Here is a 15,074-nt window from a genome sequence, read left to right as displayed (position 1 = left end):
CCGATCAAGAGCTAGAAATTGGGCCCCTTGCGCTACGCCATGTTCCAGACCCTTCTTCAGCGTCTACTCTGTTCCATCTTCCTAGATCACGTTTCTCCAGGTATATAGGGAATCTCTAAATTACTAAGAAATGTTTGTTTCATTATATTTGGAAAATGGTGAAAAACAGCCTGTAATTCCACAATCCTGCTACAACTGCGGTGACCACTGGGCACGTTTCCTGCAGGACTTACTCTTGTGTATCCAGTGTCTTTCCGCGTAGTCACACGTGACGTGTTCTGCTTTGCGTCCGTCTTGTTCCTACGCGTAGCATCTCCCTCCACCCCCAGGCTGCTGCAGACCTTGATTTATCTTGGCTGCACAGCGTTCCATTGTGTGAACAGACCATGATGTGTGTGCCTGTTCCCCTATTATTACTTAGGGTTGTTTCCAGTTTTTCATGATTAAAAATACTTCTTTGGGGAACATTTTTGCACCGATAACTTTGTTCTTCAAATTTAGGGTGGTTTCCTCAGGCAGCTCCCCCAGAAGGGAGGCTCCGGCCAGAGGAAACAAGCGTGCTTCGTGGCTCTGGAAGCACGTGGCCCTGTGGCCTCAGAGGAAGCGGGGGCGGGGCTGGCATCACACCCACCGCAGGCTCCAAAGCATGATTTCTGCTTGTTTGCATATTAAATTTTAATCGCTGCAGCTTAAAAAGTGAAATCCCTTACCCCGTGATCATTAGGATTTGCGTCTCTTGGTTCCTTTGAGAGATTGCACGTGGCTCCGGGTATTTGGTTACAGGTAGAGTGCCTCTCTGTGGCCCACTGCTCCTTCCCTTTGCAAGGCGGGGACTTGAAAGTGACACCTGGAATAACTGAGGATGCGGGCACAGGGCTTGACGGGCAGCTCTGGTGCACGAGGGAACAAGGGTCGCGTCTGAAAGCCCCCGTGGGAACAGGCAGGGATTGGGGAATGGACCCAGCAGTGGGGCTGAGCGGTAGACCAGCAAGAAGGATGCTGAGTGAGGCTCCGTGGCCACAGTGCATGATGGGCTCACCAGTGATGCTGGCCGAAGGCCCAGGTGTGTGGAGTCCAGCCTGGCTGTCACCCGTGGGCACAGTTGGAGACCTAGGCCGAGTGCCCTGGCCACCAGGCCTTCAGTCTCACCCCAGCCCCTGCTAAGTGCCTGGTGCCGGCAGGTCCTGTGCTGATGGTGGCAGGTCCAGCGAGGACTGGGCGCAGGCCCTGCCTTCAAGGCCCCAGGAGTTCAATGGGCCACACGGATTTACAGTTCACTGCGTGGTCCTGTGAGGTGCGCAGTGGCCAGTGTACAGGCTGGAGCGTGGATGGCCCGTCATAGGCCTCGGCCAGACAAGCTAGTGAATACCAGGCGAGTCCTCCATGAGATCCCGGGTCGTCAGGCCAGACCCCCTGTGGGAGGGTAACTGGTGAATTGGAGGATGAGAACCGAGGCAAAGCACAGTAGTGTGGATGCGCTGGGGTCCTGTAAAGACAGGAAGTGGACGCAGCCCCCCAGCACCTCCGGGGCCTTGGCCATCAGATCCAGGTGCAGTACTGACCCAGCGCTGCAGGGCACAGACACCCCAAAGCTCAATCCCCTGGGAAGGGCCCCCCCGCACAGAGGGGTCACGGCATGTCCGTGGCACTTGCCTGAGGCCCGGGGCTGGGCCAAGCCCGCAGGCACAGCGGCCGAGGAGGGGCGGGCAGGAGCTGGGGAGGGTCACGTCAGGAGCCCAGGGTGCTCCTGCCCACGCAGGGCTCTGCTTTGCTTCACGTGGCCACCAAATGTGGCACCCAGGGTGCTCCACCAAACACCCTGGGGCCCAGGGGACGTGGGCTGCACCCACACGGCACTGATCTGGAGCATGAAAAAGGAAATTAGAAAAGGAGAGGGGGGAGGGGAGGGGAGGAGAGTGGAGGGGAGGGAAGAGGAGAGGAGAGGAACCCCCTTATGGGGCCTTGGTTCCCTGCTTTGTAAAATCTCAGGTGGGATCTGGATTGAGCAGAAGCGGGCGAGGAGCCTGCCCCCAGCCTGTGTCCGTCATCTGGTCCACATATGGTGTCTTCTGCCTCATGAAAGATTATGGAAGAAATCCTCCCAATTAAAGCTATTTTTTAAGGGCTCATTTTTTTTTAATGTGCTGTAAAGGACCCCAAAAGTAAAAGCATAACTTCTGTCCTTAAGAATATGAAAGGTTCAGTTGATTCAGCCATTCCTTTCGTCATCCATTCATTCCCCAGTCATGTACCCACCCTCCACCCACCCTCCAACCAACCTCTACCCAGCCATGAGTATTTGCGTGACCTCCTGCCACTCTCTGCTCAAGCACCACCCCTTCAGAAGACTTCCTGGGTCTCCAGGCCACTCCCAGACCTTCCATGTCTGTGCCCTGGACCTCCTGTGGTTTTCACCCACTCACAACCGCCGCCCCCCCCGCAACCCCCCCCCCCACATCTGTGGCCCCCTAGCAACTTGAGCACGGCACTCACACCCTGTTTAGTTTATACACTTCTGGGGCCTCACTCCCTGGGGTAGGACCTGACACAGAGCACCTGGCCAGGCCTCACCTCCTGACACCAGGTGAGGACTGATGCAGGAGCCAAGATTGGACTCAGATGACAGAGGACCTTCAATAACAGGTGTACAAACTTGGACTTTTTAAGAGATGTGTAAGGTGGGTTTAGGAGAGGCATCTTAGCACTTAGGCTTAGGTGAAGCCTCAGGAGTGGGTGAAATGGCGAACAGGAAGCCTCGTGGACCACATCACATTAGCCCGGAAGTGTCACAGACAGAAAGCAGAACAGGAATACTGCACCCACCATCTTTATCTCCTAAGCTCCCTGGTTGCAGCAGTTTAAGCTGAGCTTCTGAGGAATTTGCGTTTCCCAGGGTTTCACTGAGACTGAAGGACTCTGCGGGCCTAGTGGGAGCCAGCTCTGCCCCTGAGGAGCTGGGCTGGCCACGTGATGTACTTCTCTGTGGAATGAAAACATTCACAGCCCCCCTGAAGCTTGTTGGAAGTTTGGATAAGAACAGATCAAAGTGTCCAGCACATAACGGACACATCCACACATTCGTGTCCTTTCCCACCTGTGCTTCAGGGGAAGACAGTCTGAACACTCAATGCTTTGTTCTCCCCGATGTCGTGTTCTGAAACAGATCTGTTCCCAGATACTGCTGGGTGGCTTTCCCATTAAGCCTTTGGAGTCTTAAGACTTTTTTCCAGCCAAGAAATGCTGCATTCCTGTCAAAATCCTAACTTATCAGATCTAGAAAGGACCATAGATAACCCTGGAGATCTCTCCTTACCGTACAGAGGGGGAAACTGAGCCCAGAGGCACTGTTTCCCGATGCGGCCCGTTATAAGGAGAGCAGGTGTTACACATGTCTCATTCCCAATCTTGGCTTCCCCCCGGCACACATGGGGCTGAAGTGCCACCAGAGGTGTGGGACAGTCCACATTCCTGGGACTGACTGGCCACAGCCCTGCCCCCTGCAGGCGCCACCTTGCAGGGAAGCTGGGGAAGTGGGGGATCACCTGCAGAGGAGTCCCAGCAGGGGACGTCCAGCCGGTGACCCATCAGCCTCAGTCTTCCCGGCTGCACCAGACAGCATCATCTTAGCCCAGTGATTCTGGAGCCAGCCTGCCTGCATCTCAGTCCTAGTTCTGGGATCTGCAAGCAGCGTGACCTTTGGAGAGTGTATTTATCCTCTAAGTCTCAAGTTTCCTCAGTGCTGAGAGTCACTATCTGTTATATAAGGCTACTATGAGGATTAAATGCGTTAATATTTGTCAGATGCTTAGAACAGTGCTGGGCAACATCTGCTGTATTGTGGAGGGTGCGGAGACACGCAGAACAGAAACAGTAGGGCCAGAGAAGGATGAGGGTGCATAACCTGGGCCCTGGGCCCTGCCCGCTCAGCCTTGGTCTGATCTCCGCCCCCTTGCCGACGTTCTCCGTGACTCTGGGGGGAGCTGGTTCCTTCCCTGCACCTCTGTCTTCCCATCTGTCAAACAAGAAGCCTGGGCTGCGTGATGTCATAGGCTCCTTTCCAGTTCTTCTATCTGATGAGTATTTAAAACAGTTTATTTTCTCATGAACCTCTCTGATTTCTTAAATCAGCAAGAAGGACGTTTCCATCTCCCCTTGAGACAGGCACATCCAGCTGCCTGGTCTGGCCAGACGTGGAACTAGGCCGGAGAGCCAGTGCCCATCCGTCACCGAGGCCGCCTCCGCCAGCCGCCTGGCACGGCCTTCTCTGTGAGGTGGGGGCGGCCCGTGCTTCAGGCCTCTTCCAGAAGGTGCCCTGCAGGCACAGGGAGGAGTGGCAGCTGTGCAGGACCTCCTGGTGACTGAGGACCAGTGAGGCCTGAGTGGGTTGTCTAGGGGCTGCTGGGCTCAGGACCACTGGCAAATTGTGCAGTGAGCTAGTTAATCACATAGAGGAGTCTACCCCCGTGGGGCCAAAAGTTGGACGCAGCGGCCTCAGCTCTGTCTGGAAGACCGTGCTCCCCAGACAGCTTTGGTGTGTGTGGCAGTTGAGCTCCTGAGCCCCCAGGGAGGACGTTCCCAGGGTCCTACCCTGGTTTGGGAATAGAGAAGCCCAGGCCTCGATGGCTGGAGTGAAATGGTCAGGGCACCAGCTTTGGAAGCAGCAGGACCAGAGTCTCACCCTGGCCCCGCCTCTACCAGCTCTGGGACCTCACATCAGCTTCTAGGCTCTCTGACCTGTGTCCTTATCTAACATTTAGAGGTAGCACTACCTGTCTCAGGAGGTGGCCCTGAGGATCTGATGAAATTAGTTGTAAAAGCAAGTATGGGGCTTAGCACCCGGTGGGTACCCCCCAAGTGTTTAACGAGAGGGAGTGGGGGTTTTGAAGGGGCTGCGGCTATGACGTATCCTGCCTACACCGGCCCCCGACTCTGCCTTACGATGAGTCATCAGTAAGCCCATGGCCTTCCGTCCACCTGGCTCTGGGACGGCTGGCAGGGCTGCCCACCAGGTGTTTCTGTGATGAGTATTTGTTGACTGTCCCCTGCATGCTGGGTGCACAAAGGTGCGTTTCCTGGTTCCCGTGGTTAAACCTTTATGGAGCAAGTGCCCAGTGGGAGAAGCACACCCCATGCTCCCCCCCCCCCCGCCCCTGCATTAACTGTGCCCAGGGACACGGGTGGTTTCAGGGTCTTCAAGACTAGGCAGCCTAGATGGCAGGGGCTGAGGGCGGGTTTTGTGTGTTAAGTGGGGTGCGTGTGCCCTCTGCTGTCGGGGATCCAGAACAGCAAGTGGACCTGGCCTGGGGGACCGCCCCCTCCATGGCCTTCACCCCAAGCCCCCAGGACTGAGACAGTGAACACCAGATCTTCCTCCTTTGAGCTGAGTGAGCCAGGACGGCACACTTAATCTCTGAGACTCAGTTTCCTTTACTGAAAGCGGGGACAATCTGTCATAGGATTGATGTGAATTTTAAATGAGATAGTGCGTGTTCAGATCCTGGTACCCAGAAGATGCTACAGACACGGATTGAGTCTGCTTTAATCTGCATGTAACAGTTGGCCCTCCACATTTGTGGGTTCCACACCTGCAGGTTCAACCAATCCCTGACCGAAAGTATTCGGAAAAATAATCCAGAAAATCCCAAACAGCACAACTTGAATTTGCCACGTGCCAGAAACTTTTTACAAAGCATTTACATTGTATTGGTATTCGGTATTATAAGAAATCTAGAGATGATTTAAAGTATACAGGAGGATATGCATGGGTTATATGCAAATACTGCACCATTTTACAAAAAGGACTTGAGTGTCCTCAGATTTTGGTGTCCATGGGGGCCTTGGAACCAATACCCCGTGGATACAGAGGGGCAAATGTACACACATTTCCCAATGAAGGGAAGTGAAGATCAGAAGAGATCTTGGAATTCTTGTAATACAGTCACTGTTTTTCTTTTCTTGTTTTTCATTATTTCAGCCCAACGAGGAAATTGAATCCCAGAGCAGGGAAGACTCCCCTGGAGGTGGGCAGTGTAGACAGAACCTAGATTAGGACTCAGGTCTCTGACTCCCAGCTCATACCCCTGTGTCTCCCACCGCATTCCTCCCCTGCTGGCCCCATTTTTCTCTCCTCTCCCCTGTTCCACACAGTCACTCTTTGTTTTGCTCAACCAGCATTCAGTATACGCCGTCTCAAGTGAGGTGCTAAGAATTTTACGTCTATTCGCTCATTTAATCCTCACAGCAGCCTCTGAGATAAAGATCATCCCTATGTGTAGACGGGAAACTGGGTCACAGAGAGGCCGGGTGATTTGTCCAAGCTCACACAGCTTGAGTGGGAGAGCCAGGGTTCACTTCTGAGTTGTGAGGATGACCGGGCCTCCAAGCACCTCCCAACCTCAGGCCCCCACTGCCACTCAGGTGCAAAGTGGAGGGAAACGACAGAGCTGCCTGCAGAACGGGGAGAGGTGCCGGGGGATTTGGGGAATCAAGGATCCGGGACAGTTGTCCGGGCTTAATTGAAGCCCTGTACGTAGAGCAGCAGAGCTGGGCGGCTCCTCCTCTGACCTCTGCCTGAACTGTCCAGTGGGAAGCATCAGTCTTTGCCCAAGACTGGGAGAAAGAAGCCCCCCCTCCCCTGCAGTCACAGAGGTGGGCTGGGCACACAGCGTCAGCGTCCTCCGTCAGGCACCCAGGACCAGCACACCAAAGACAAGCAGGAGACCAAGAATCTCCAGCCATTCGAAGGAAAACAGCATCCTGAAAGAGACACAGCGACCTTAAAACAGCAAAGGAGAAAAAGAACTTGAGAAGTAAAGGTACAGGGAAGTAGAAGGAGAGCTCAAAATCCTTCCTGTGTGTAATGCGGCAGTCCTTCAGTAATGTCCCCCGGGGGCACACGGTGTGTCTCCGGGCTGGGCTCCGGGGACACAATAATGAAAAGGGTGAACCCAGCCCGTGTCCTCCTGGGGGAGGGGGACAGATGGTTACGTGGAGAACAGAGGCTATTTGGATTAAGAGCTGTGGGGGAGACACCTGTGAGACCACGCTGGGGAAGAATGGACATTGAATCTGGACTAAATGGCCAATGAGGTGACATTTACATGAGCCCTGAGGACATCGAGGAGCCAGCAGAGAGAACGGCAAGCACAGCCCTTGGAAACGAGAGAAGTTGCTGTGATTGAGGGACTCAAAGAAGAAGGCTGGGCTGCTGGAAGCCGCGTCATAGGCTGTTGATACCAGCGTGGGCCCCTCTGATGGAGTGACCTCTCTCCATCAGCCGAGCTCTTAGGGCCCAGCTGGAACTCTGGACCCTAGGAGGCAGCCGTGAGGGGAACACACCAGCATCATGGGTGTGGCTTGGAGGAGAACATCGGTATTTATCCACTTGCTATCGTAATCAGGTGTTTTATTTTATTTTATTTTATTTTATTTTTTAATTTAATTTAATTTATTTTTAAGCTCTTTTTTGGAATATAATTGCTTTACACTCTTGTACCAGTTTTTGAGGTACACCAAAGTGAATCAGCTGTGTTTATACCTATATCCCCATATCCCCTCCCTCCCGCGACTCCCTCCCACCCTGCCTGTCCTAGCCCACTAAGACATCACCCATCATCAAGTTGATCTCCCTTTGTTATACAGCAGCTTCCCACTAGCTGTTTTACAGTCGGTAGTGTATCTATGTCAGTGCTACTCTCTCACTTCGTCCCAGCTTCCCCTTCACCCCACCCCCAACCCCGTGTCCTCCAGTCCATTAAGCAGGTGTTTTAGATAAGTCATCTCATTCCTCAGTCATTGGTATCCTTCAAGGAAGGGATAATTTTCATCCCCCGGAAACACAGTCAACAGAAACATCTCAGAGAGGTGAAGCGACAAGATTCCAGATCTAATAAGAAATTCACACGCAGCTCTGTGAACGTAAGCTGATGGGTGGAGGTGGTGTGGATGGTAGCCCAGTGTGACCCGACAATGACCTCTTAGGTCTGGTCCAGGCACCGGGACATAGCGTGTGTTTATACATACTTACTGGATGGATGACGGGTGTGTAAAGTGTGCCCACAGCTTTATGAGCTGCAGTACAAGTCTCAAGCATCCATTACTGTTTTTTGACCTCCATGTAGACCCATGAGATGAGGAGTCTGTGTGGTTCAGAGAGGCTACGTGGTCTTCCCTTGGTCACAGATTTGGGCGATGAGAAGCAGAAATAGGAACGTGGTTTCCCTGACCTTTAACTTATGCTCCCTGACCCCCCGTACACATAAACTCTAGGTGGCTGTGTGTGTGTGTTTGGCTCTCCTGGTGCCTCATGGAGAGCGGAGCATGATTGGGAACTAAGGGCCTTTGCTTGCCTTGCCTTTTTCATGACATTGACCCTGGGGATGACCCTCTATTCTTCATTTCTTCTCTTTCCTTCTTTTGCCAGGGGGAGCGAGGCCTGGATGGATTCCCCGGGAAGCACGGGGACACTGGAGAGCAGGTAGGCGGGCATTGGCTCGGGGGGCAGGATGGGACTTGGGCCGGCGCAGAGCTCGTAGGGCCTGGGCGCCTCGGGCTTTGTCCTGCGTGACTGGAGGTTCCGGGACGCTCAGCGACCAGCCTCTGGCTTATGGCCACGTGTGGACTCCACCACGCCAGAGTGGAGGGATCCCAGAGAACACAGCACTTTAAAGCCATCCTGACCTCAGCATTATGACGTGATCATTCATGTAAAGGCCATGGACGGCATGCACATGTTCAAAGTGATGTATTCATTGCAGTCCTGTCCCCGAGAGTAAAAGATTACAAACAGCCCAGATGCTCGTCAGTAAGGAACAGGTTGAATAAATCAGGGGATTGTATCTATACAGGGGAGTAATAGGACGCTCTGCAAATTAATGGAGCTTCTAATGTCTTGATATTGGGTTCTATGAGATATGTTAGGTGGACAACAAAGGCAAGTGTAGGATGGTGTGGGAAAATGCATCTGTGAGTCCAAAGGGGACCACACAGAGATGTGGCGTTGGGTTGGCTGAGGAAGAACTTTCTGGCAATGAGCGCAGGCTGGGAAGTCTTGTTTAAGGGGACCTGTGCCTTCTGGGGAAGGGCCAGGTACGGATGTGGAGGTGCACTGCCCTCTGCCTCTTCCTTCTCCACTCACTGCCCCTGATGGTCCCTCCCTTCCTTCCTTCCTGCAGGGAAGAGCTGGCCCTCCCGGCGTGCCGGGGCCCCAGGGAGAGAAGGTAAGCCAGGCCCTGGGGTGACAGATGGCTCTTAACGAGCAGGTGTGTGAGCTGCTCACCTGAACAAATCAGAGCGCGGGGGGTGTGTGTTGCGGGGGCCAGGCTGGAGTCTTGCGAACAAAGTGCAGACAAGAGGTGGTGAGTTGGGCATTAGAACGCAGCCTGCAAGAAATTCCTGATTATTGTATTTAAACTTTTTTTTCTACAGTTAGGAATAAAAATCCATTTAAAAACAAACAAAAATCCCTATTATATAATATCCGGACATATTAAAATATTGTGCTGCTTAAATGGCTTTTTGGACTAAGGCAGAATAGGAACAAACACACAAAAAAATCTTATAAACTCCTTTTCCTCTTTCTCCTTTTCTGCTTCTCTCTCCTCCACAACATTTAATTTTTTTTTTACTAGAATTATACTCCTGAAAATGTGCTAGATATTTCATAAATAAAATAAGGTTTTATCTCATCCTACTGGTCATCTATTTTAGAACATTTTCACAACAAGGCTTAACTGAATGAATTCGCTGCTTAGGATTTCTGTTATCTTAATGGAAAGAACTGAGTGTAACATTGTTCTGCAGATCGTGGCGTGCTATGAAAATGTATGAAGGTAATAACCTTCCTAGGCATTGAGGGTCACAGAGGGAAACTAAGAGGCTTGTGCTCCGGACTATAGCGGGAGGTGTGCTGAGATACAGCCCTGCGTTTGTGTACAAGAGAATGATTTTCTTCCAGATGCGTAGGCCCTTAGGAAAGACATCAGGTTTTGGGTTTGAGAGCAGCTGGGAGAGAGATGGGGAGCAGGAGGAATCCGCTAAACCAAGGAGGGTGAGACCAGGGATGCATCGCTTCTGCTTGTTGTCACTCTGCAGAGTTCAGGTGAAGGTCACAGCCCGACCCAGATGAGTTGCCAGCATGTGCTGAAAATAAAGGAAAAGAAAAAGGCTGCTCTGGCTCTTTACCGCAGCAGACAGGGTATAGTTATAAATAAATAAAGAGACATGCAAGCTAAAAAAGCCTCCATTTAGGAATGGTGGCTGGAGAATGTTGATCTCTTCCAAACTTGCTCACTTGGGCTTCAGTTCTAGCTGAGTTAATTATTCTCTCTGTCTAAGTATTTTTAGAGTTGAGATTTACATTGTTATGTTATCCTAGTGTCAGGTTTTAATGTATTCTTGCAGTTCCTTGACAGGGGATGCTAAATCCTAAAATAAGTAGTTTATTTCAAGTCCCAAAGAGAGAATGAGTCTTAGAGTTTGGATCTAGGTGACAACTCTTTCCCACTACTCTGTGTGTGTGTGTGTGGTGTGTCTATGAGTGTTATAAACGCCAGTCTTCCACCTCATTTATAGAGGTGTTTGGCCCCTCTTCGTTGGGAAACAGCTGAGTTGTCATTGCTTATTTTGATGAATGGAGCAGAAGTGGGAAGACAAGGTCAAAGGTCATGGTATGATATAGGGCATTCATTGGAAGAGTTGGGAAACCAGTGGTTCTCAGGTGATAGAATGCCTCTCAGGTCATCCTAAGAGAACATCACGGGGACAAATCTTGGCTGCTTTACAATTTGATAAAGTCATTGGAACCACAGAACTGATTTTTTAAACCCCCTCACTTTACAGATGAGAAAAGAGGCCTAGAGAAGTAGGGTGTCTTGTTCAAGACGCCACAGCAGCTACAGACCAAGGCATGTAGATCTACCTGCTCATACAGTGATGCACCACAGACCTCAATATCAGGGGAAGCTCTACTTATTCTGTACTAAGAGTTTTAATGGATTGAATCCATGGTTGTATTAGGTATCTCCTGCTGTGTAACAAATCATCCCGAACCTGAGAAGTGTGGTCTCACCCAGTTTCCGAGGGCCAGGAATCTAGGAGCAGCATGGCTGGGCTGCTGTGGCTTAGGGTCTCCCAGGAGGCCGTAGCCGAGCTGTCACCAGTTGGTGGTTCTGTCATATGAAAAATCCACTTCCAGGCTCACTCACAGGGTGGTTGGAGGCCTCAGTTCCCTGCTGGCTGTTGGCCTCATTACATGGGCCTCTCCTTAGGGCTGCTCACAGAAGTGGAAATTCCTCATCTAGAGTGTGTGGTGAGTGATCTGAGGCTGGGGTTTGGCAGGGGGATTCCATAGTCATGTTTCTAACCTCATCCTGGAGGCGGTGCCCATACTTCTGCTGTGTGTTGCTGACCATGTAGACTAGCGGTGGTACAGCGTGGTCCTACCCAGGGTCTGAATCCCAGGGGGCAGGGGCCATCTTGGAGGCTGACTCCCCCAGTGGATAAGAATAGATCTTTGCCAAAATATGACACCCACGTAGTGGAAAGAAAATGATTCAAGGACAGACGAGCTTTTTTGACCTTGAACGTCTCTGTGCTTCAGTTTCCTCACCTCTAAGATAGGACAGTATCTGAGAGGAAAAGACTTAATTAATGTCAAGTCCTTGAAACAAGGTCTGGCAATTAAAAAGGGTCCAGTACCTATTAGCTATATGTACATAGTTATTACGGATGGACTATAGGATCTTAGTTTTTACTTAATAGTGGTTTAATACATTTGATCTCGTAGTCTGTAACATTACCTGTGCAAGCGAGAAAACATGCTTTGCTTAATTGATTTGATAACTGTCATTGGAATTCACTTTTTTTGTGTAATAATAATAACAATAAGTGCAGTGGTGAAGGCAGTGAGGCGGGGTGTGCATGAAAGAAGAAAGAGACACTTACGAACCTCGAAAGGTGCGTTATTCAGCCCTCTGTCTCATTTCTGTATAACATATATTTATGTATCTATTATATATGTTTATATATATTTTTATGTACTTAAGATAGCCACACCAAAATATTATGTTATAGTTCAGAATGTCTTCTAACAATCATATTTCCAAAATATTAATAGGGTTTTGGAGGGTGTAGGGACAGTTGAAGAAGGCTCCTGGAGAGATGGAGAAGAGGTACCCCAGCTGGGTTCTGAGTGCCTGGAACTGGGCACGTGTCCAGGTCATGGAAGTGCTGGAGAGGCTCTAGGATGATGAGAAGTGCTGTGTGTGAGCATGTGTGCACGCGTGTATGTATGTGGGTGGTGGGGCCGTGGAGAGGAAAAGCTAGAATGGAAACACGTCTCTGAGGCAGGACTCTGTTATTGCATGTGAGAGAAAGGCAGGTACAGCAAGGAAAATCAACACTCCTTATTAACTCTGAACTTGCCACGCAACTTTGTTGTGTGGCTATAGCTGCTCTAAAAAATAAAGGCTATTTTAAAAAGACATTCTTAATTGAGAGTTTAGAAAAACACCTGACACTCTGTAAAGAGGTGTGATTTTTCCAAGTCTTGGGCAGCAGTGAGAACATTCAAATTGTGACTGCTGCAGTCAGAGTACCCAGTCCCTGTCCATAGGATAGAACCCCAAATGCAATGAAGGGTGACAGACATGCCCTGAGTCCTTCATTCTTCCTCCCTGGCCTTAGGATTTAGTAGATGCTTTCCTTTTTATCCAGCGACACATCTACTCTCTGTTGACTTATCCAGCAGTAGTCTCTGACTGCTTCCCATGCTCCCCGAGCTGCCTCTAGGGAAAATGCAAAGTCAGATCTCCAAGCCACACGTGGGGACACTGGCTACAAGCAGTGTCCTCATTTTAGCTCTAGGGCACTAGGGTACTAACCATGAAGATTTTTCCGTTGCCACAGTTGACAAATATGCCCCATGTGGGACCAAGAAGTAGCCCACACTCTGGAAATCTGACCTAGCCACAGCCACCAGAGCCTGCTGGTAAGGCAGGAGGAGACAGAAAGCAAAACTTCTGTATATGGTGACCTGGTGAAAAAGGACGGGCATCGTCACAACATTTGTTAGTTATTATTTGATACATATTTACTGAACACGGGCATGTGCTGAACTGTGGACTTGACGCAGAGGACGCAGCATGGGGTGTAATCCTGTGCATGATGCAGGGCCTGGTACGAGCAGGTGCTCATTGAATAGTGGACCAAGGGAAGCTCTTGAGTAGAAAAGTGTTGCGAATGGCACCAGCCAGATCTAGGCGCTGGGCTGGATGTGCACATAAGAGAAAACAAGGCTCCTACGACCTTGATGGAGAGGTAAGAATGAGACACAGAAAATGTGAGACTCTTCTAAGAAGGCAGTGAGACCAAGCGTGATGGCATGTGCGGTGGAGAAGGAAGTGGTCCTGAGGACTCGCATGGATAAGCAGGGGTCTGAAAGGGGTGGGCACCAGCAGGAGAGAGTGGCAGAGAGTACCCTCTGTTCATGTGATCGTCTCTAGGTCCATCTGTGTTGCTGCAAGCGGCATTATTTTATTCTTTTTATAGCTGAGTAATATCCCATTGTCTATATACCGCATCTTCTTTATCCATTCATCTGTCTGTGGACATTTAGGTAGTTTCCATGTCTTGGTTATTATAAACAGTGCTGCTGTGAACATTGGGGTGCATATATCTTTTCGGATTAGACTTTTGTCTGGATATATGCCCAGGAGTGGGATTGCTGGAAATTATATTAAGTGAAGTAAGTCAGAGAGAGAAAGACAAATATCATAGGATACCACTTATTTGTGGAATCTAAAAAAATGATACAAAGGCACTTATTTATAAAAACAGAAATTGACTCATGGACACAGAAAACAAACTTATAGTTACCAAAGGGAAAAGAGGGGGGAGATAAATGAGGAGCTTGGGCTTAACAGATCCACATTACTATATATAAAATAGGTAAACAACAAGGGCCTACTGTATAGTACAGGGGACTGTATTCAATATCTTGTAATAAGCCGTAGTGGAAAAGAAGCCGAAAAACAATATATATACACACACGCGTGCACACGTGTGTGTGTGCGTGTACAAAGGGAGCAAAGTACGCCTGTTGAAATGTCTGTCATGTCTCCGCAGGGTGCCACGGGGCCCGCAGGCCCTCCCGGGGTACCAGGCTCTGTGGTAAGTGGTACCGTCACCAGAGGATGGAAGCACGGACTCAGACACTGATAGGACTGTGTAGCTGGGAGGGTCGTTGCGTCTGAGTGTGAGGTGGAACTCCTCTGATGACACGAGCTGGGTGTGGGACTTTGCGCACGAAAACGGGGGTGAAATCAGAGACAAGTCGGAAGTTGCTGCTGTCTGGCATGCTGTGTGCAGTGGAGTGAGGGTGACTGTTGGGACAATGCCTCCGGCTTTGCTGACGTGTGGTCTGTCCCTCAGGTGCAGAGAGAGGGCCTGAAGGGCGAGCAGGTAAGAGGGGTGTGCGTGCTCTCCTCACAGGGCTTTAGGTGGTGGCAGAAATGGAAGGGCCGCCGGCGTGGGGTGACCGTGCTCGCTGAGTGCAGGTGGAGCCCTTTGGAGACGGTCACGCTGACTCTGCCAGGAGCGCAGCTTCCCACCCCGTGTCTCTGGTCCCCACTGGGGACTCGGGAAGAGAACTCTGAGTCGGCACAGGGTCTCAGGGGGTGGCCCGGGATGTAAGGAGGGGAAGTCGTGGCTAATTCGAGTTTGGCTTGTGTTACCAGGGAGCCCCGGGACCACGAGGTCACCAGGGCCTACCTGGGCCCCCAGGCGCTCCGGTAAGTCATCCCTCCCCGGCCCGGGGTCTGCTCTGAACCCCTCCGGGTCTGGAAAATCATAACCGTTCTCGCCACGGAGCACTGCGTTCTTTCAGAAGCTCATCCCATCACCCTGAGTGATAGGGGCTGTTGTCAGCATCCAGCACAGGAGGAAACTGGGCCGTGAAGACTGACTCACCGGGTGTGAATCATGCAGTTAGCAAGTGTGGGACTGGAACTGAAGCCCCGGCAGCCTGCCTTCAGGGCCCCCAGTCCCAAACTGGGGTTTCTGGTGTTCAGGCTGCT

General features: G+C 50.9%; 1 protein-coding gene across 1 annotated transcript in view; it reads left to right on the top strand.

Annotated features, from left to right (window-relative positions):
* The window catches only part of COL22A1 (collagen type XXII alpha 1 chain), a 241,314-nt gene that overhangs the window by 84,013 nt on the left and 142,227 nt on the right, over positions 1 to 15,074 (top strand). The window contains exons 16-20 of the mRNA XM_057735587.1: positions 8,423 to 8,476; positions 9,174 to 9,218; positions 14,125 to 14,169; positions 14,431 to 14,460; positions 14,736 to 14,789. Coding sequence (XP_057591570.1) covers positions 8,423 to 8,476; positions 9,174 to 9,218; positions 14,125 to 14,169; positions 14,431 to 14,460; positions 14,736 to 14,789 — 228 coding nt within the window. The remainder of the gene's footprint in view (positions 1 to 8,422; positions 8,477 to 9,173; positions 9,219 to 14,124; positions 14,170 to 14,430; positions 14,461 to 14,735; positions 14,790 to 15,074) is intronic.

Source organism: Hippopotamus amphibius, chromosome 5, assembly GCF_030028045.1.
Source record: "Hippopotamus amphibius kiboko isolate mHipAmp2 chromosome 5, mHipAmp2.hap2, whole genome shotgun sequence".
Taxonomy (NCBI): domain Eukaryota; kingdom Metazoa; phylum Chordata; class Mammalia; order Artiodactyla; family Hippopotamidae; genus Hippopotamus; species Hippopotamus amphibius.
The sequence above is the reverse complement of the archived record's forward strand: the minus strand, read 5'-3'. Positions and strand labels throughout refer to the sequence as shown.